This window comes from Schistocerca serialis, chromosome 5 (genome assembly GCF_023864345.2).
Source record: "Schistocerca serialis cubense isolate TAMUIC-IGC-003099 chromosome 5, iqSchSeri2.2, whole genome shotgun sequence".
NCBI classification, from domain to species: domain Eukaryota; kingdom Metazoa; phylum Arthropoda; class Insecta; order Orthoptera; family Acrididae; genus Schistocerca; species Schistocerca serialis.
The window spans coordinates 318,613,431-318,635,418 of record NC_064642.1 but is presented as its reverse complement, the minus strand read 5'-3'; the positions used below and the strand labels follow the sequence as shown (position 1 = coordinate 318,635,418).

At 37.8% G+C, this 21,988-nt stretch overlaps 1 protein-coding gene across 1 annotated transcript in view; it reads right to left on the bottom strand.

Moving 5' to 3' along the window:
• LOC126481118 (activator of 90 kDa heat shock protein ATPase homolog 1-like) overlaps positions 1 to 21,565 on the bottom strand; it is a 98,724-nt gene extending 77,159 nt beyond the window's left edge. Inside the window, exons 1-3 of the mRNA XM_050104652.1 lie at positions 21,461 to 21,565; positions 17,023 to 17,104; positions 4,056 to 4,135 (exon numbers count right to left, since the gene is read on the bottom strand). Coding sequence (XP_049960609.1) covers positions 4,056 to 4,135; positions 17,023 to 17,102 — 160 coding nt within the window. The 5' untranslated portion in view covers positions 17,103 to 17,104; positions 21,461 to 21,565. The remainder of the gene's footprint in view (positions 1 to 4,055; positions 4,136 to 17,022; positions 17,105 to 21,460) is intronic.
• Between the last annotated feature and the right edge of the window lie 423 nt (positions 21,566 to 21,988).

Here is a 21,988-nt window from a genome sequence, read left to right as displayed (position 1 = left end):
AGTACGTAGATACAGGAACCATCAGTATAACAGTTGTAAATTGTCATAGCTGTGTTGTGAAAGTACCAGAACTCCAAATGCTAATAGAATGCACCGATGCTCAAATCATTATAGGCATTGAAAGCTGGCTAAAGTTCGAGATAAGCTCAGCTGAAATTTTTGTGAAGGACCTAACGGTATTCAGAAGGGATAGGTTAAACACAGTTTGTGGTGGCATGTTTGTTTTGAGAAGTAGTTTATCTTGTATCAAAATTGAAGTAGAGAGTTCCTGTGAGTTAGTATGGGTAGAGCTCATTCTTGGCAACCAGAATACAACAATAATTGGAGCCTTTTACCACCTCTCAACTCAGATGATACAACTGCTGAAAGTTTCAAAGAAAACTTGAGTTTAATTCAAACTCATATAATTATAGTTGGTGGTGACTTCAATTTATGTTTGATATCTGGTTGCTGCAACTACCATGACAGTGCGTCAGATAACCACCATTCACTTTCTGGATATGTACAGAGTTTCAAGTACAGTCAGAGCTATGGCACAAGGAACATTGAACAATGTACAAAATTGGCGCAGGAAACAGGATCTACGGTTGAGTCCTAAGAAGACTGTGGTAGTACCATTTAGGAGGAAGCTGATCCAACACACTTATTGGAATCTCAAGCTTCTTGATGAAACTCTACCATGGAAAGGGATAGTGACATATCTAGGGGTAAGCCTGGATGAGAAACTATCGTGGACCCTCATGTAACGAGCACCTGTTCCAAGGCAAAAGGTACTCTAATAAGTACCAGGAGAGCTTATGGTAAAAACTGGGGCTTAGGCCCCAAGAGTATGAACTGGATATACACCATGGTAGTAAGACCTATGATGACTTATGGGGCTACAGTGTGATGGAAAAATGTAGAACAGCAGGTAGCTATTAAGGAGTTTGCTAAGGTGCAGAGATTGGCCTGCTTAGCCATTACAGGCAGAATTAGCAGTACACCCACTGCTGGGATGGAAACTATAATGGACATGCCCCCATTACCCCTGTGGGTAAAGATGGAGGCAGCAGCTGGAGCACACAGGTTAAAGACTGGCAAAAACTGAAACTCTCTGAGGTATCCAGGATCTCACACTAAAATACTGAGTGAGGTAGACATATGAATGCTTGGGGAAATGCAGGCTGACTATATAATAACTCCCAGCTGCTTCAACAAGTCTTTCAATGTAGTAATTGGAAGTACAGAACTCTGGGAGAACAAACTTCGACACCAAACTGGGGACATAGTCTGGTTCACTGACCTTTTGAAAACAGACCAAGGTGTTTGGGCCGGAGTATAAGGGGTGCAGGCAAGGCTGGAGAGTGCAATCTCTCTAGGGAAGACGGCCACTGTGTTTCAAGCAGAAATATCTGCTATCAGGGTGTGTGTGCAGGAGAATTTGCAGAGGTGCTACAGATGTCATAGCGTTTTCATTTATTCAGACAGCCAAACAGCCCTGAAAACACTGGCAGCCTCTGCAACAAGATCAAAGAACATGGCATTTTGCCATTAAGTCCTTGCAGAGCCAGGGGAAAGCAACAGGGCAAACCCATTGTGGGTGCCTGGTGACTCAGGGATTAGTGGTAATGAGCAAGCTGATAGGTTGGCCAGGATAGGTGCGATGACACCATTTATTGGACCGGAACCTGTCCTGACAATCACCAAGGCGATGATCAAAATAAAACTATGGGACTGGACAAGGAGACAGCATGTAGAGCATTGGGGTAAGATCCAAAAGCAAAAACATGGCAAGGTACTGATGCTGAAGCCATGTTCTAAGAGAAGTCTCTCAAATCCTGGGTTTGAACAGGAGAGAAATGAAACTCATGGTTGGACTATTGCTGACCATGGGAATTTCAGAAAACACCTACATACAATGGGGATAATAGAAGAAGACCCCAAATGTAGGATGTGTGGTGTGGGTGAGGAAACCACATCCCATTTGATCTTCGAATGTGAGGCACTGGAGATTAAAAGAGACAGAATATTCGGATCAACCAGAACTGAAGAAATTGTGTCTAGCAAAGCACTGGTAAAGGATCTCCTTGCACTGTTCAAGGGCACTGGATGGTTTTACTAGAAACACAGGTAATGATGCCACACAATAAACTCTGTTTCAATGTGGGCAGCAGCAGGCTTGACCAATGTTGGTTTGCTTCCATAATAAAACCAAATCAAAATCAAATCAGGGTTGTGTTTAGCAGTTTATTTTATCATTGTGGTGCCTTTACTGAAAACTATATAGTGTGTACTGTTAATTTCATGTGTTTATTACTGGACTTTTTCCAGTGTGAGATCCAACAGTGTGTCACAGAATTATAGCTAGATTATTCTCTTCTGGACATGTTGATGAATAAAGAGATCTGGTCTCCTACCTGTATAAACTGTGTACCATAAGTATGGAACTGGTCATAAAAAAAAACGTTATAATGCTAATAAAACTGGGAAAAGACACTTAAATAATGAGTGATGTTCATCATTTTACCTGATCCACTTTTTTAAAAAAAAGACGGTTTTCAGCATAGATCAGTATGCAAGAGATGAGATAAGCCAAATGTTGCAAACCCCTTTTGAAAATCAAACTCCATTTCACTAAGTATCCCACCACTACACAAATGGATGATATTCTAAAAAAAAATTTAGAAAACAGGTTTAAGAAGTGAGACCGGCTGGCAGCCACTGGTGGCTGTGCAGTCATGTTTCTTTATAACAAATATGTCTGGCAAAATACCCTGAATCAACAGTGTGTAACAAGAGTTGCACTCTACCAAAACTATGGTTCAGGAGTTTTGGCACACCACAAAAATGACATAGTAAATGGCAGGATTATAGTAGTACAGGTAGCATTGGTAGGGAAAAAACATAAACAAATTTACATGAGAGAAACTAAGAACACATGATTTCTGCTTGATTTTTTTGTTTGTTTGGTTGTTTTGGACATAATTAGAACTACATATCATTCAGTGTTAGTCCATTGTGTATTTTATATCCTTACAGAATATAAATTGCTTTGTACTCAATAAAACATTCTTCATTTTGATCAAAGGCAAGAGTTCTCTGTTATTACTGATAAATGAGAAAGTTGTTTATGAATAACGGAAACATGTTTTATATAAGTTTAACATTATTGAAGTGTTTTGCTCTATTTTTGTTTTGCAGGGCTTTTTATTTTACCTTTTTGTTGGGGACATAGCATTTTGTAGCACTATTTGATAAATCTGTAGTATTTTCCTTTGTTTTTATTGCAACAGCCTTCTGTTTCACATTAGAAATCAACAACTGTCAAAAAACTTGAATTAAACATTGACAAGTTCAATTTTGCTACAAATATTGTATATTTTTAAGTAACAGATAGGAAGATAACTACACAGGTTACATGTCCCTATCCTCACTCTCTTTCTAGATGGTTTACTGCTTCTGGTTTTTACAGGATGCTGGTAAGACACTGATTGATATGTAAAGAAGGCGATTATAATGAAGTAACACCCAACAGATATGCAACACACCTAACATACAGGTAACATGGATACGACATAGCTGCCAAAAATCATCAGGAAAACTACTGTAGTCTAAGCTTACTTATGAAAGTCTACAGTTGCCTACAGTAATTTTCCAAATCTATAGCCACAGGTGGCTTTAGATCTACTTTTTAGAGCCTTATTGGAAATATAATGAACTCTATACAAACTCCTGCTTTTTAAGATTGTGATGACAACTTTGACCTTTTAACACTACAGTTTTTTTCTTAACTTTTACCACATAAATTCTAGGTGCAATTGAAATTTGAGCTGTTCTGCCATCCTCTAAAACATTGAAGCCTGATGATACTGTACAACTGTAGCACAGGAAAAATATTTTAATACATACCAAGAGGAATTGAGAGAAACACAAACTAAAGCACTGGAATATAGAGCTGATCATTTCGAAGTTTTATTTATGATACAAAACACAGATTAGACAAAGCAGCAATAGCAGTTGTAATAGTATTATTTTAACAACATGAAAACATACCAAGCAAATGTTCTGATACGTACCAAGTGCATTTTCAATCTTCAAACCTGTCAGCAACTCTTGGAGTTTGTTGATTGACCACTGGCGGGCATTCTTTTCTGTCCTAGAAGAAAAGGTATTTCAATTACATTTCTTTCAAATATGCTTCCCATTTGATTCCCTCTTTGCAATTTAACAAGCAACTGGAGTCATTCATGTTAATTTTTACTTAACGATACTGATAATAAATCCGTAAAACTGCCATGAGTCTGTCTGTTTGAACACATTTCCCCAAAATTACTGCATGAATTTTCCGGTAACTTCTGCATTGCTTGGGGTACCATACAGACTTTATTTCATCAACTTCATACCATGTAAAAAGCATACCATAACTGAAAGTTTTATCAATACTAATATCATAAATGCAAAAGTAACTCTGTCTGTTACATTTTCATAACCAACCCACTGAACTGATTTCAGTGATGTTTGCTATGGAGGTACCTCGAACCCTGAGAATGAATACAGCTACTTCAGAAAGTGTGTCATACAAGATACATTGATTTGAAGAATATTATGTGAATTAGAGGAGAATACTTACTCTCTGAAAAAGCAATTTACTCTTTGACTTCTGCTCTTTATCACATTTATGAAAATTCTTTTGTTGGTTGATATGTGATATGATTGAAAGTAATTAACACTGTGCGTATACAATCTTCAATCTGTTTAATTCATACTTCCACACCATTTGTTGCATAATGTATATGTTGTATAATGTATAACTATTTCAATAGCATGATGAATACACATATGCTCCTGTCAGTGCCTATCTGTATGCACTGTGCATGTCGACACATCTTGCACTGAGACCACTTGGGAGGGAGGAGAGCAGCGTGCACTTAATGAGCTATGCTTACCCAAACGGGCAGAAACACGAGGGCAGCTGATGTTACTGTACATACAGTAAGCTTACTTACTCACCATCACTCATAACAAAGCTAACACAGCTGTGGGTAAAATTTGGTAGTTCATAAGGTAAAATCATAACAGATTAATACAACACTAAAACGTTTCACGGGAATAGCTAATAGTGCTTCAATTACCACTTCGCATCTGCTAAAAAACGCTTTGGCATGTTGTTCATCAAGCTGAGTGTGATGGTGCAGTGATAAGTCACTGGACTTTCATTTGGTAGGCTGGAGGTTCAAATCCTCATCTTGCCATCCACATTACTTTAGGTTTTCTGTGGTTTCCCTAAATTATTTAAGACAAATGGCAAGATGTTTCCCTTGAAAAATGACATGGTCAATTCCTTTTCCTATCCTTTTGCAGTCTGAATTTGTGGTTGTCTTTTCACAGACCAAGTTAATACCAGATGAATAATTTTTTGTGCATGACAACAGGAGAACTTGTGACGAAGCAAGCTGGGATCTTTTTACTTCCTCTCTTGTTTTACCATCTGCCTCCTTAAATTTACGTTACTTTCATTTTTGCCTAATTATCGTTATAGGGTGAAATCAGTTATTGTCTCATGACTTAGATTCTACTGCTGGCTTACAAACAAATAAAAATTCTGTGATAAACATTTGGACGAAGAACTACTAGGATTCTTAAAGTATTTATTTGGCTCTATTTGAGAACATATTAGCAAATCCATCCCTTAATTAATTCCAAAATAATCACCAGGTGTGTCAAAAGCATCGTTTGTGCAACTGTTAATTTCATTATTTAAACAAATAATTTGGCCTAACCTTTATGATAGAAGGAACTGTTAAAGAGGAAGGATTTTTCAGATGTATTCAGTTAATTGAATGAGTTATGTTTAAATTGTAATTTCTGTAAATTAATCATCAAATAATGTATAGTTTCAGTGCTTATTATTGTGAGGATATATAAAGGCCTGATTTTTGGTCCCAAATCAGTCAGTCCACGGCCAATTTTCAGATGGGATGTCTGTATCAGTTAGAGTAACAATAATCATTAATTTAACAGTGGAATTAGTGTAACACAAATAGGCTATGTGTTGAAACAATGACAGTGTCTGTTCAATTTATTTGAGAAATAGTGTCACACATACCGCATTAATTCTGCAAGAACTGTGAACTGTGTTGTTAGGTTTTTACTGCTCATAGAAGTTCAACAGCAAGCTATTGTAGCAGTATGCTGATGTTTGCCTGCAACCTATTAACATTTACCAATAGTGAACTGGCCATATAACTGTGTAATATTGGGGAGTTGTGAACAGTTAAAGTAAAGAACTGTGAAATGCAACTATGCAACTGTCAGCTGTATCATTTACAGTAGTCAGTGTTAATGCTATTGTTAACTGGCAGGAACATGGTTAAAGACACAATAATGCACAAAGCTCAAGCATAAGAGCATTCAGGTTCCATGCAATTACTGTCCTGTTTTTATTACTGTCAATTATCTAGAAAGTGGCAGTGTGACATACTTGCTTCCACGATCGCTTAATTTATTTGGACCTGACATAGGCCATTTTTATGTGTCATTAAGTTACGGAGATTATCTGGGCTGAACTGGCATGAGAATATTACGACCTGTGGCTAAGAAAAATAGTACACAATGTTCCATTAAGTATATTGCTTGGGAAGCACCTACTTGAAATAGCAATCTCTGTTGTAGGTTCGAAGATGCATGCATGAAATAAATGTAAATCAATCGGGCAATAACCCATCATACATACAATTACACCCCACTGCAGAGCTATCAGACATGCCAATGCAGATTATCCACACTCCAATAAAACATGTTGTGGCCATTAAAGACTCTACTGTCGTGGAAACACAATTCATTCAATGTAATATCTATTGGCATAATGCGCCCATGCATAAAAATCACAACCACAGAGCTCAAAGTGTGTAGTATAGGTTAAGCCGTAGGATGTATACTATCTAGTACCAAATTTAAGGTGTGACATTAAGTCACATATAGGGCATGTGACCATTATGTCAATTTGAGTATTTATCCGTGGCTTAATAGGTCACTAAAATAACTATTCACTTTGCGTCCAGAAGTGATTTATTGATAAATTCCTGGCTTTCCCCATCACCAAAATATCTGCTAAGGAAGAATGCGAAAACATAACCATAATTTTATGAAACATGTTGCATGAAGTACAAGAGTCGACATACCAAAAATAAGAGCGCAGTCTTCATACAGAGAATGGAGTCATGTATATCACCCATCAATATTGGAACATAACTGACATAACTGATAGTGGGACAGCATTACAAAGCTTCACTAATATCACTTGCCACCAGATGTCATGAATGTATAAGGACAGTGGTGTTTTATTGTGCCCATAGAAACAATTGAACAACCTTATGCCAAAAAACATAAATAATAAAACAAAAATCAAAGTATATGACAAAGTGTACAGCATGTACGATTCAATAAACAGTTTTACAAAAGATAGTGACATGAACTGTAGTGGTGAGACTGAATTGAAAAAATGACATTATACGTTCAGCAGTAGTGAGCGAGACAAGGCATGGCTCTAGCACAAAAAACGAAATTACTGTGCTGCCTCATCCTCCATACTCTCCAGACCTGGCCCCTGCAGACTTCTTTTATTTCCAAAGTTGAAAACCCCACTGAAAGGATGAAGATATGCAACAATAGACAAGACAAAAGAAAATTCACAGATGGCACTTCACGCGATCCAGAAAGAGGCATACCAAGACTGCTCCTGTAAGTGAAAACAGCTTTGGGAGTGGTGTATCTATTGTGCAGGAGAGTACTTCAAAGGAGACTATGCACAATAAGTACAAGTTAAGCACAGAAAAATTGTGTGGACAAAGTTATGGGATTTTTCGAACAGACCTCATAAGCTAGTGTGCTGATTCCTCATCCAGACTAATTTTTACCTTACGAGTGTATGCTTAACTGCTAGATTGTGCTTTAATGTATTCTGTAGTTAAGTGTGATTGTACTGATCTCTGCTTCATGGGTACAACATTACAACACTTTCAATCAAGCACATTTCTTTTTTTGGTTCGCTGTAGCCAACATGTCAGTGGAAGTAGTTCTTCAGTCTCTTGTTGAACAGCAGCGAGCTCTCATCAGTCAGCAACAGGCTCTCTCTGTGGCACTAAACAATACGGTAGCATCGTTGATGTGCCAGGGTTCATCAACGCAACTCCCACCGTTTCCTGCACATAATAATACTGCGGAAGACTGGGATGCACATGAAAAACACCTTCAGCAAAATATTCAAGCTTTTGGAGTCGTCAGTGTGTGTAAGGCTTTCTTTCAGTCATGGATTTCTCCTCGTGTTTATCACCTTTTGTACCAGCTAGCTCCTTCTACAGAACCCGTCAGACTCTCTTCTGAAGCAATGCATCACTTGCTCTCTACTTAGCACTGCAAACATACTCACGTTACTGCTGCTCACAGCGAGTTCCACCTTTGTCAAAATTGGATGCAACAGTCATACAGAGCTTGGGGAGCAATCAAACTTTATGGGCTTAGCCATCAATGCCAGTTTGTTACTGAAGCTCACCGTGACTCATGGTGATTCAATGGTTTGCAATGCTATAATACACCTGGATGTTAGTGAATGTGCTTTACAATGTGAAAATCCCTCCCTCACAGAGGTTTTGAGCGCTGCCCAGTCTTTTCCATAGCATCTAGGGCAGCAGGAAATCAAATAGAAGCTCGGTATGCAGTAGGAATTGTTGCTTCTTCTCCTCCTCAGCCACCATCATTTAGCTCAAGGGGGAAAGCTGATGTCGCAGTCATACAACTGCGGACTCCACACCCCTTGGGGCAACGCCATGCTAAGCTGCAAGAGCAGTCAATGTCACAACAGCAACTGCATGTTCCTCTCTGGTCATGCTTTTGTCCAATATGAGTGGACCGCATGCCCAAAGTGTTAGGTAACATGTAACCATCCTAAAAAAAAGAAATATTGCATCTGTATGTCACTCTCAGCCTCCTTCATAAGATATGAACCATGAACATGGATGTAAACAGTCTTTCCCAAGTGATGATAGCCCCAAAGGAAATTTATTTTGAAGTATGTGTTATGGGACAAGATGTTAAAATCTCAAATATATGGGGATTGTGAATCACTGCTGTTCCCTCCTGTCTCTTGTCAGTTGGTGAGTTACAATTAACAATTAATACACAAACTGGGACAGTTTCTTACTCCCGTATTGTATAAAGCAGTTGTTCTGTGTTTGATCTTTCTAGTGGTGGATAATAAAACACTGAAAACTTATTTGGGTTGGACACCCTCAAAATTTTGGGATTTTCCATTTCTGATTAAGTGCATCTGGTATTGGGTCAAGTTCCGTGCCAGCAATTGGACACGCTTTGCTCAGAATATCCCTCCCTGTTTTCAGAAAGTTTAGGGTAGCTACCAATTTCAAGGCTCACATGAAACCAATGGCATTCCCCTGTTCTTTTGTGCCCATCCTACCTCAAAAGCTTTATGGGTGCAGGTCATCTCAGAACTAGATTGACTTGCTTCTTTGGCTGTTATCGCACCTGTCTCCTTTAGTGAGCAGTCTACTCCAATGCTAATTGGAAAAGGTTTTACTTGGGTACAAATCATGGTGAAGGATATTTGATATAAACATTAAGCCAACATTGTGATATAAACTGCAGTTACTTACTACAACTGAGAAAGGAGAAGTTTTGACAAAATACTAGCTTTTCTGCCTGTTTACTACATTGCATTTAATTGATGTAAGCACAGGTAGTATCAAACAGTATAGCAACAGTTTATTGTTAATCAGTGAACAGTCCACCTCCATAGCTGAGTGGGCACGTGGATGATAGCAATGACCCGAATTAGATTCCCAGTACTGCCAGAGATTTTTCCTTAGTGGGAGGACTGGCACAGGGTGCAGTCAGCCTCACGAGACCAACTGAGGAGCTACTCGACTGATGAGTAGTGGTTACACGGTCAATAAACCCAATACTGACAGGGAGAGCAGTGTGCTGAGCACAAGCCACTCCATACTACATCCAATAACGCCACTGGCAGAGGATGACATGGCGGTCAGTTGGGCTTGCTTGCCCCTTCTAGGGCCAGAACAAGAAACTTTACATTTTTTACAATAAGTGTTCTAAGTTTTGATTGTCTTTTGTGTACCTTAAATTGTTCCATATCCCTAAAAAGTTCTTCTTCTTGATTGGACTAAAGCCATCGGCACACGGACCGTGCATCCAAATGTTGAGCGTCGAGTGTGCCAACTTTCTGACATCATAGCATGGAACAGCATGTTCGGGAGTCTTTCCGAACATGCAGAGCAATATCTAGCATATCAGATGTCCTCAGCGTGCGTCTGAGTTTTGACCAATCAGATGGCACAACGCCACCTACGCCACATGCAGGCCATCTCCCTTAAGCACAGAGCAGTGAGGCGCCATATTGGCATTCGGTTCAAGCCTATACGTATATATGCTGTTTCTGAGCACCAGCAAATTGAGAATCACTCAAAAAACCCTTAATTAACTGTGTGATTTGTTGCAATAAAATAATGAGAAAAGTCATATTTCTGGCAAAATAATTATTGTAACTTGTGTATCACGAGAGTATGTCATCTGAATGCAGTGACACACTGAGGATCCACCAACAATCCATTGTTCTTGGTACAATTTGTTATAATTAAATTTCAGGGAGTAACATAGCTACAATTAATGCATTTAGCATGTTGTAAGATGTTAGAATTGGCTACAGATGAATTGTTGTCACTTTCGTGTAGTGAGTAGTGTCAATGATCCACAACCATGGGTGGTAAAACGATGGTTCGTGTCTCACGAAGCTTAAATATTATTTTTCCTAACATTTGCGTATTTTATAGGTTCTGACACTTTATTATTAGTTTAATGTAAGTATATACTACATATTTTATGTTATGTAAACATAAGTTCACCTTCTTTTTGAGGAGTGAGTTTGTTCGGTTAGCTTAATCTACAGGACAGTTTACGCTATTTCTATAAAGATATTTTGTTCCTTTTTCTTTTGAGTTTCATAATTCACATCTTTTAAAGAGTCTGCTACTGGGTAGGAACAGTGATCAAGTAAGAATGACCTTAGGGTTTTACCAAAATGTGGGAAAGATAAAATAACGTTTACCTTATGTGGGGAACTATTGCAAACTTGTCTCTCACTGTTTGTAATAGAACTTTTATAAGCCTGTGTCGTTATTGATTAGACATGGTACTTCCCTTTTTGTCTTAAAACATGTACATCAATTTTGAAGTTTTTGTGTATATTACATATAGAACAACGTAACTAGGATATGGACAATGGATGAAACGAGCGTTTTAATAGAACTAACGTGTGAATTTTACGCGCGCCTGTTGAGTAAACAGTGTGATTTACGACCAGAAACATCTCACAACTGCTGCTGGAGTGTGTCGCAATCGCGTATACCATGTTGGGACCCACATACCGTGTGCACAAGTGGCATCGTTACTCAGCGTTCAGCAGCACGCTGAACTCGACACACTCAATGTTGATGTTCAACAGCGCAGTCCGTGTGCCAAAGGCAATGCTATGAAAGAATATGTGAATGAAAGAACAATAAAGGAAGAGCAGCACAGTTTTGTGAATGAAGATGGGTCAAGCACATGCGAGTACATAACAGCTAGTCAAATATAATAATGTTGCAATGTAGCTGTGATGTAATTGTGAATTTAATTTGTTAATGGAGTAAGTTATTCATAGCCTTTAGATATAGGTATGATACAAAACCTTGTTACCACATGCAAACAAAATTCTGTATAATGTGGGGAAATCGTTAAGGATCACATACAGAGGGAGCAAGATTTGGAATCGAATTTAGCGATCCAAATATTCATCTTCTGTGGTTTTCTGAAATCGCTTAACGAGAGTCCTGGAATCATTCCACTGAAAAGCGCTCCACTGATTTTCCACATACTAACTAAGGCTCAAAATTCAGTTGTACCAGACAAGAGCTCAGATAATTACTGAAAAGGCTAATAATTGGTACACAGTAAATATTTTCAGTGTTGATCTCAAAAAGTGTCATTTCCTTCAATTTCATACTAGCAAAGATGACCTTATGATACCACTAATTAACATTAACTGTCACACATCAAACAAAACACAGTGCACAAATTTCCTTGGGTCCCAACAGGATAACAAATGAAAATGAAGTCAATATATAGTTAAACTAATAAAAAAAACTTCAATTCCACATGTTTTGTTTTCAAATTTATGTATTTCTCATTGTGCTGACTTTGAAGATCAGAGTGCTAGCTCATTTTCACACTTTGATGCTGTCTTACCATCTGAGGCAACACAGCTAAAGTAAGGGCAGTATTTGTTCAGAAAAATCGAACTATTAGAATATTGTGTAGACTAGGTAATGGTCCACATGGTAAAGTGTTTTCAAAGTTAATGCAGTTCTTACATTCACTTCCCAGTACATTTACTCCTTACTATTATGTGTTTCTCAGTACATTTACTCCTTGCTATTATGTGTTGCTACTATAAACAGTCAATTTCAGTTGAGCCTTGGTCTACACAAGAAACAAAAGTAATTTGCATGTAGAGTTTAGAGTTAAGAGTGGGGTACAGTATTCTGGGGCAAAGTTGCCATGAGAAATAAAGGAAGTAATTGGGAGTCCCTGCAAACACAAACTCAAATTAAAAACAAACCTCATTATTCACACCTGCTAATTATCTTATGGTCTCTGTTCACAGCTTCAAGATTCCCATTAACAGCATGAGAAGTAGCAAGTTAACTGTAAACAGAGCTCTGTACAGCATGGACGCTTTAATGTGGCAGTCAGCCACATCCATATACAAACAACAACCACAAGGGAAGAAGTGGTGCATGGGAACAAGCTCCATCTCCCTCTTGCTGGGCTAGTAGCCTACAGCCATGGTTTGTGCTTCTGTTAAGGCAGAACTGACACATATTGACAGCAATTGCTGACCGTTCTTGGGGCCATGAAAATCTTGCTTGAACTTAGTGATGGACCTATAGTAACCTCTTCATTCATTTCAAAATAAGAATAAGAAAGAGCAACATACAACACACAAAGCATTCATTAAATGGTACCAAAATGGTTTACTGTGGTTGGAAGTGATATAAACAAGACAGTGTATGCCCAATCTCTATTGGTACCTTATGCAACCATAGTCCAAACCATCCCCCACATAAAACTGCTATGGTGAAGTGTCTGCAAAATATATAGGCAACTACTGGTCTATGATTAACATCAATTTGGTTGTGTACGGTTTGCCATAGTTTTCATAACAACAAACAGAAGGAAGTATGATGAGCAGTCGAAGAAAGCTCCAGCCAGCATACCAAATGCCATGGGGAGAGACTACCAAATGAAAAGGAATAGCTCAGGGAAGGAGGCTGGATGGAAAAGGAGTGAGTGGCTTCATCTCCATTTGCACTTTTTAACAAACATATAAATGAGTGGAAGTGACACATGAAGGCAACAAATACGTGATGGTTTAGGGGAAGTGATTCTTAAAGGCTTAGTGAAAGTGAGATAATGAATCTATTGTATGATGGATTGGGATTTGGTTGTACTCTCATTACAAAAGAAATAAACAGTCAAACAGCACGACATGATATTTACTTACATAATGACTACCACAAAGCTACTGTGATAGTTACGTTGTTCACAGTTATATTGACAGTGAATGAGCTAGTACCTCACTAGTAGCTGTAACTTTACCAACTTCTACTGATTGAGAACCATTAGGGGAAAAAAAGGTACTAGTGACAGAAAATACATTCCTGCAACTGGATCTGGAGACATTAACATTCTGGCCTACACAAGAAAGGAATGGAAGGATGGAAGGAGAAGCACATCAGTAAAGATCCTATTTTCCATAGTTAACCTACAATCTGGTATGACACATCAGTCAGACAATAAAATGTGTAAAGTGTTGTTGCAGAGGGAGAGAGACATCACAAACTGCTTAAAAGGAAATTTAAGGTTATGTCAAGTACAAATGTGTACAAATGTTGCTGCTTGTGAACCCCTTTCTTTATGGCAAAAAAGGATGGCACTTCAGAATATAATGCAAGTGAAACACATTTTATCAAGCACCAGGGTAAATTTTTGAGATAATAAGTTCAGCATAAAGACTGCATTATTGGTAAAATGTGTAAACTCTCGTTTCCATGCAAAGATACCAAATCAAAACAAATGGGTACGCCTGTACATGCAGATTTGTGTAGTAAAATGCAAGAAGACTCTGTGAGTGGAATGACATATTTCTTGATGTTGAAGGATGGCTATAGTGGCTATAGTCACTGGAGAATGGTGTATTTCATCAAAAATAAATCAGACACAGCTGAATGTTTGCAAAATTTCTTTAAAGTGAGAGAGAAGCATTTTTACACAGGTATACAGGTAATGGATTCAAGTTATGTAACCAAGAGGTTAAGAATCTGACTTACCAGTGTGGCATTTTGCATCAGAAAAACAATGGGATACAGTCCACAGGAAAATGGAGTCTCTGAAAGGGAAAACAGAACTGTTGTCGAGTTAGTCACAACATGTTTGCATGCAAGTGGACTGCCAACAAAAATGTGGTAGGAGCTGTGAATTATGCAGTATTCCCACTCAACTGCACAGCAACACGTAAAGAAAGGGGAGTTGTGCCATGTGAGCTGTGGCTGGGGAGGAAACTTCCATGGAGGAAGCTTCCAGGTGCTGGAACCCTTGTTTCACAGCAGTTTTATGCAATTTTGGTCTCCAGCCAACGAACACAGATCCACGTATATTTAACAATCAGGAAACAAATAATCCATTAATCTAGTAGACAGTACATGTAGATGATGTGATTGCTGCTAAGGATCCTGTTATCATTTAACTTCTTGTTGAGTGTGCTAAGGGAGACAATTTAACATCACATCTAGAAAACTGGGTACAAACTTAGGACTGCAGGCAGAACAGTTGGCCGGATAGTTCTATTTTTCTACATCAAGTGCCCTTTGCATGAAGAGTCTACACTGCATCAGGATAGAGGATCCTAACCCTGTAACAGTAACTGCAGACCATCATCATCAGACGTGTGCTGACATACATAAAAATGGATAGAAGGACATGTACGGTGTTCCTTAAAGGCATGTTGTGGGTAGTAGTCTGATGTATTTGTTGATAGAAACACAGCTGGACATTACTTTCGCTGTTAACAGTGACAGTCTGCATCTTGAGAAGACACTGAAAAACCATTGGAATGCTGTGAACAGGATCCTGAAATATGTTAAAAGCACTATGGACCATGGATTTTATTTTTCTTCAAAACAGGAAAAATCACCTTCATGCCTACAGTGATGCAGACTATGCTGATGATGTGGAAATTAGGAAATCCACAACCAGTACATTGTTTTGGTGAATCTGCTATTACATGGCCTTCAACAAAGCAGAGAGTGGTTGTGCTTTCTACAACTGAGGTGGAATACTCTGCAGTCAGTCAGACAGTGAGAGAAATTGTTTGGGTGAAACGTTTGCTCATAGACTTGGCTTTGTTCAGCAACATAAAAACAATGCTGAACACTGACAATTTAAGCGATGTGAAATTTATTAAAAATCTAGAGTTTCATCAGAGAAGTATGCATATTGGCGTACATTATCATTTTTCACACAATAAATACATGAAGAATGAGTTTGTAGTGGAACATATTCCATCCACAGTGAAGCAGGCTGATTTACTAACCAAGCCATTACCAAAGGTGGTGCTTCAGATGCAGATGAAGATGCTGAACATCTGAAGCGTTCAGGATGTTCATGAGAGACTTCTGAATACTTAATAATACATTTGGGTCATCTCTAAGAGGAAGTGTTAAAAAACCTGCAAAAGAAAGACCAATTTATTTGTGATTTTCATTCCTGATGAGCTGTTGAGACCTAAGGAAAACTATATATTATTGCTTTTGTCTTTTGCTTCCTAGGATATGCTGGTGAGCCACTGCCAGTTAAATTAAACTTACATAAGGAGTAGTCAAATGAAAACGATACAGAAGGAAAAAAAGTAATAAACTGTTTATTATTTTAAAAGTAATAGCTACAACTGTGAATACATTTATACCACTGTGAGACAAGATGGTCAGTGTCTTCACGGAAAAATGTTTGCAGTTGCCTACGGCACCATGACAGTATACAGGTGTGTATGTTTTCATCCAAAGGAAATCAATGGCCACCAACATATTTCCTTAGGGCTCAAAACACGTGAAAATCACATGGGGAATGATCAGGATTGCATAGAGAATGTGTTAGTGCTTCCCAGTGAAACGTCTAAACTGTAATTGAAACAAAAGATACACCTGTTTGGAAAAGTCATGATGACCTTTTTTCTTTGACTGCAAGGGCTCACTGCCCATTGACTTTCTGGAATACAGTGAAACAATTAACACAAAGCAATACATACTTGTAAAAACTGAAGTGTGCCATCAAGTCCAAACACCCAGTAATGTTGATGGACAACTCCATTCCGTTGCAAGATAATGACCACCCACATGTCGCCGAGGTTGCTTCAACTACGCTGCATTAGTTTCACTGGGAAGATATTACACATCCTCCAAACAGCCGCAATCTCTCCCCACGCAATTTCCATGTTTTTGAAGCCCTGAAGAAAGACAACTGTGGCTGTCAATTTGCTTCAAATAAAGGGGAACACACCTGGGTGCAATCATGGTTCCATAGGCAACCGCAAACATTTTTCCGTGAAGTTGATGACCATCTTCTCTCACAGTGGAATACAATTATTAACAGTTATGGCAATTACTTTTGAAATAATAAATAGTTTACTTACTTTTTTCCATCTGTCTAATTATCATCTGATTGCCACTGAGATCTTCCACAATAACTTCTTCAAAATGCTTTTAATATTATCAAGGAAATGTGTGTTATAGTTTAATCTTTCCAAGTTTATCTCCTTTGCTTATAGCTCAAAGTAAAGCAAAGCAAAACAAAAAAGACATACAATATTCTGCAACTGCTACTGCTTTAGAGGCAGAGCAGAATCTTACCTCTACTCACCAGTGCCAGTTATTAACATTTGTTGCATCTGCTCGTTGCTCAACAATCCAACGAGTGTCACCCTCACCCCACTTAGCCATTTCTGAGAATATACAATAACAATACAAAGATTAATATACAGAATACTTCATCTACAGACAAGAAGGCTCATTACACTGAAAAGCAAGTTACACAATCATGTAACATCAATTACAATCACAACTGGAAAGTAAAAGATGTCAACTCAATGAATGGGTCTATCAATAAAATTTAGCAGATACAAACTGAAAGTCATTTATGTTATGCCAGAAGAGCATAACATAACAAATTATGTAATTCTACAAGCTAAGTATAGCACAAGGTATGTTTGACACAGAAGAACATTCTAAGGTTTTAATTGAAGGATATATGCTAAAAAGTTGGAGAGGTAGAAATATTTAGTAATTATACACACTACAACTAATAAAAAGTAAGGGTCATTCCATGAAAGCTCACAGATACTCTGATGGATTTTAAAGTGACCCTTTCAGAATTTAGACATGTTTGGTACATGGATACCAACATGTCTTAAAGTAAAACTGACAAATAAGTGCTGTCATAATTCTAAAGATATTTGATAAATTCAGGTTTGAAGAGTTACCTCTAGAGATTTACCACCTAGTAGTAAGTTAACCTACTTACCTCAATTTTTATGCACCTATTACGTAGACCACTAAGCTGATACAATGTATAAAAAGTAGGATACACTATTCAGATTTTTTTATGAAAAATGTTGAAAAAAATCATCTTTTCCATGCTGTGCTTTAAATTAGTGATTTTTTTAAAAAAAGCATAACTTTGAACAGAGAAATAGTACAGACCTCAACTTGTCAAATGTAATGCTTTAATCATAGTGTTCAGCATAAATAACAATGAAAAGAATTTAGCATTGCATTTAATAGTTCTTACCTTCACTTAAAGATGACTCCAACGAAACTGTGGAAAATCAAGGCAAATTTGAGAACTTCAGAGTCCTAGGGAGAGGGTGGGGGGAGGGGGGTGGAGGAGGTTGGTATGCAGAAAATTGAATCTCAACCTGATTTTTAGCTTAAGTACTTACATGCCTGGTAGTAATTTTGGGTGCAAAGAAGAATATCCTAACTCACTCAATTAACTGGCAAAGAAGAAAATTAAATTTCCACTCGCACATACCATCCATATCCAACACTACAGGAAATTAGTAAATAAATACTGAGTGTAATCTTTGGAAAATCGTTTCTAAAATATTTGTGGTTGACCTGCAGGTCAGAACTGTAACAGGTGAGAGTTGAAAATAATCATCAATCATTTTGCTTAAGGTATAAGCTGTATTTCAATGTTATCTTTCTTGGGTGTGAAGACTTACAAGAGACAATTTGGGTGCACAAATGTGGTACTGGAACCATATTCTGTCAATGTAAATTAAAAATGCAACTTCAATGAAGTAAAAGAAAAGATGAAGCAATAACGAGAGAAATAAATGATTTCCTATACATACAATTGTATATATCGATGTAAAAATTCTGCAAAGAACAGTTTCATAAACAAATTCAAGTATAAAGAAGGAAATTGTATTTCTAAAACTCTTCCACTTTGCATACAACATAGTTTTCCTTAACTCCTTGATCAAAAACTTAACACTGAGATACAATTTATTCATAGTACTTACTGTCATATTTATACAACCGTGTACTGTGACTTCATAATTATGGCACATCTACTTTGTATAACACTGCAGAAGTCGACCCAAACTGAATCTTTCCTAATGGGCCATGAAAGAAATTGTGATTCAGCAGGAGATGTGCAATCAATCTCATTATCTTTAAATTCACATGGCACCTGAGAAATGTATCCTCTGTATCAGTTTTAATCGTGTTTGAACACCAGACACTGCCGCACTTGCATTTGTTTCAACAAAGCATTTTCACAAGTTGCCACAACAACAGCTGTGCTATTTGCATGTGGTGAAATTTTTTTCATTAGAAAGGTATTACAAATGCATGGTGCGATCATGTTCCTGGACCATCCCTCACTGAATTGTATCTGTGTTCCAAGAAACCGTCATTACCATTTGATCTCCTGAGAAGAAACAGACAAGTTAATATCCGGTACATCGTGGCGTATTCTGCGTACAACTCTTTAAGATTAACTAAAAGAAGTTTTTGCTGAATGTGAACCTTCTTGTCATCTACCATGATGAAAACATGATCTTTCCTTCCTATACAAAGTCTACAAAAACTTCCATTTTCATTTGTTTCACAGTTTCAGGTAACATCTTTTGACCAATCCTGTGTTCCAGAGAAGCAATCACATCACTATTATCTTGAACTTTTTTTGCTGTACGTACCATCTGCTCTGTGATAACAGAAGTAGCTGCTGCTCTGACAATGCTTCATTAAGGTGAAGTAAAGTTAAAACTTTAATCTGTTCACTGCAAGCTGAAATCCTACATTTTCAAGTGAGGAGCTCCAAGCTCCATTACACTGGAAAAATGTCTGCACTGTTCACACGGGTACCCACAAAATACAAGGTTTTAATATGTTCTTTGTCTCTTTGCACGAAAACAAATGGTATTAAGGTTTCTAGAAACACAGGTACAAATCAATGAGGAATGATCCAGGAACACGATCATACCATGCATTTCTAATAACTACTACTAATATCTTTCTAATGAAGAGACTTTAGACACATGCAAATAGGACCACTGTTGCTATGGCAGCTTGTGAAAATGTTTTGTTGAAACAGATGCAAATGGGGTAGTGTATGGCATTCAAACATAATGAAAAGTGGTACACAGGACTCATTTCTCAGGTATCACATGAATTTGAAGATGAGGTTAATTCCACACCTTCTGTTGAACCACTATTCCTTTCATGACCCAGTAAGAAAGAAGGTGTTGGCATCCCCTTTTGCAGTGTTATATGTAAAGTGAATGTCCCATAATTACAAAGCCACATTGCACAGTTGTATAAATGTGACAATAAGTACGATGAAAAAATTGTATCTCACCGTTAAGTTCACATATTACATTTTTTGATCAAGATGTTAAGGAAAACTATGTTGTATGCAAGGTGGAAGAGTCTTAAAAAAATTTCCTTCTTTATACTTGAATTTGTTTATGGAACTGTTATTTGCAGAATTTTTACGTGGATATGTACAGTTATACGTATAAGAAATTATTTATTTCTCTCATTGTTGCTTGCCTATTTACTTTAAGTTCACTGAAGTTGCCTTTTTAAATTATATTATCAGAATAAGAATTTAGTACCACATTTGTGCACCCAAATTGTCTCTTGTAAGTCTTTACACTCAAAAAACATAACAGTGAAATACAGATTATACCTTAAGTAAAATGACTGATAATTGTTATTGGCTCTAACCTGCAGATCAACCACAAATATTTTAGGAACAAGTTTTCAAAGAATACACTCAGTTTTTATTTACCAGTAGTGTTGGATGTGGATGGTATACGTGAGTGGCATTTTCATTTTATTCTTTCCCAATTAACAAAGTGAGTTAGGATATTCTTCTTTGCCATGCATGAAAGCATTTAAGCAATCAGGTCGAGGTTCAACTTTCTGTGTACCATCCACTCCCCACTCTCTCCCCCCCCCCCCCCCCCCCCCACACACACACACACACACACACAGGACTCTTAAGTTCTCAAATTTGATTTGCTTTTCCATTGGAGTCATCTTTAAGTGAAGGTAAGAACTATTAATTGTAATGCCAAATGCTTTTCATTGTTATTTATATTTAATGCTACGTCTACAGGGTTACAGTGCACAAGCTGCGGTCTGTACTGTTTCCCTGTACAAAGTAACATTTTATTTTTCAACAGTTTTCATAAAAAAATCTGCATGAAGTATCGTACTTTTTTATACCTTGTATCAACCTAGTGGCCTACATACTGGATGGATAAAAAAAATGAGGTCTATTGTTACTGAATAGTTGGTCCCTGAAAATACCGAAATTGGTGCCTGACTAATGACACACTTCAGCTTTAAAACAAGAATTAACCATAAATCTTTATAGTGTTACGGCAGCGCTATTTGTCAGTTTTGTTATTAAGACACGTACGTATCCATGGACCAAATATGACTAAGTTCTGCAATAGTCACCTTATCACCCTTTGTGAGATTACACGAAATGACCTGTGAGCATGGATGTCTGCTACGTGAATCTACAATGTACCAGTACGGAATGACTGAAGTGCGAAACTGACACGGGTTGATAAAAGCATGAGGATGAAAATTTTAGTTAGTTACTAAAGTCATTTTCCTCAATTACATCTTATTGTAGTATTTCTGGAATTAAATTACTGGCAAGTTAATCAGATACGGCTACAGTACTGGTACATCAGCTGATTCATGGCTCACAAGCGTGACTTTTTTTCATTACGTGCAGCCACAATTTATGTTTTGTGTAGATGTACACTTACAATACAACACGCAATGTTCTACGTGGGAACTTAAACTTAGCACACAGACTCCCTAGTCCTCAGATCTGATCGCTAACATTCGTCAGTAATCGGGAAACTTCGTACGGTATTGATTTCCTGAAGTTCGTTGCCAGCTGTGCAGCGTACTGTTAGCCGGCGTTAACTGCATTGTCGTCTGCTTTGTCGGTTATCTGTACTGCAGTTGTCTGTCTTTTGTTGCATTATTTTCATTGTAATTTTTTCGAAAATGAATGGTGATCCTGATGAAGCCGGTTTTCAGGAACTCGCGGAAGCTCAAGACACAGATTTATATTACCTGCACTGCACACTTGCAGTATATGAAAGCCGTGTTTGTTAACCCCCTGCACTTCGTGACCCAAAGCTCTGTGCAGCCCACGCTATCGAGGTGCCAAGTTACAGTTCGCGAGTAATATTCGCCTATAATTTAAATTAAAAGCCGTGTTTGTTACACCCTGCACTTCGTGACCCAAAGCTCTGTGCAGCCCACGCTAGTGAGGTGCCCGGTTA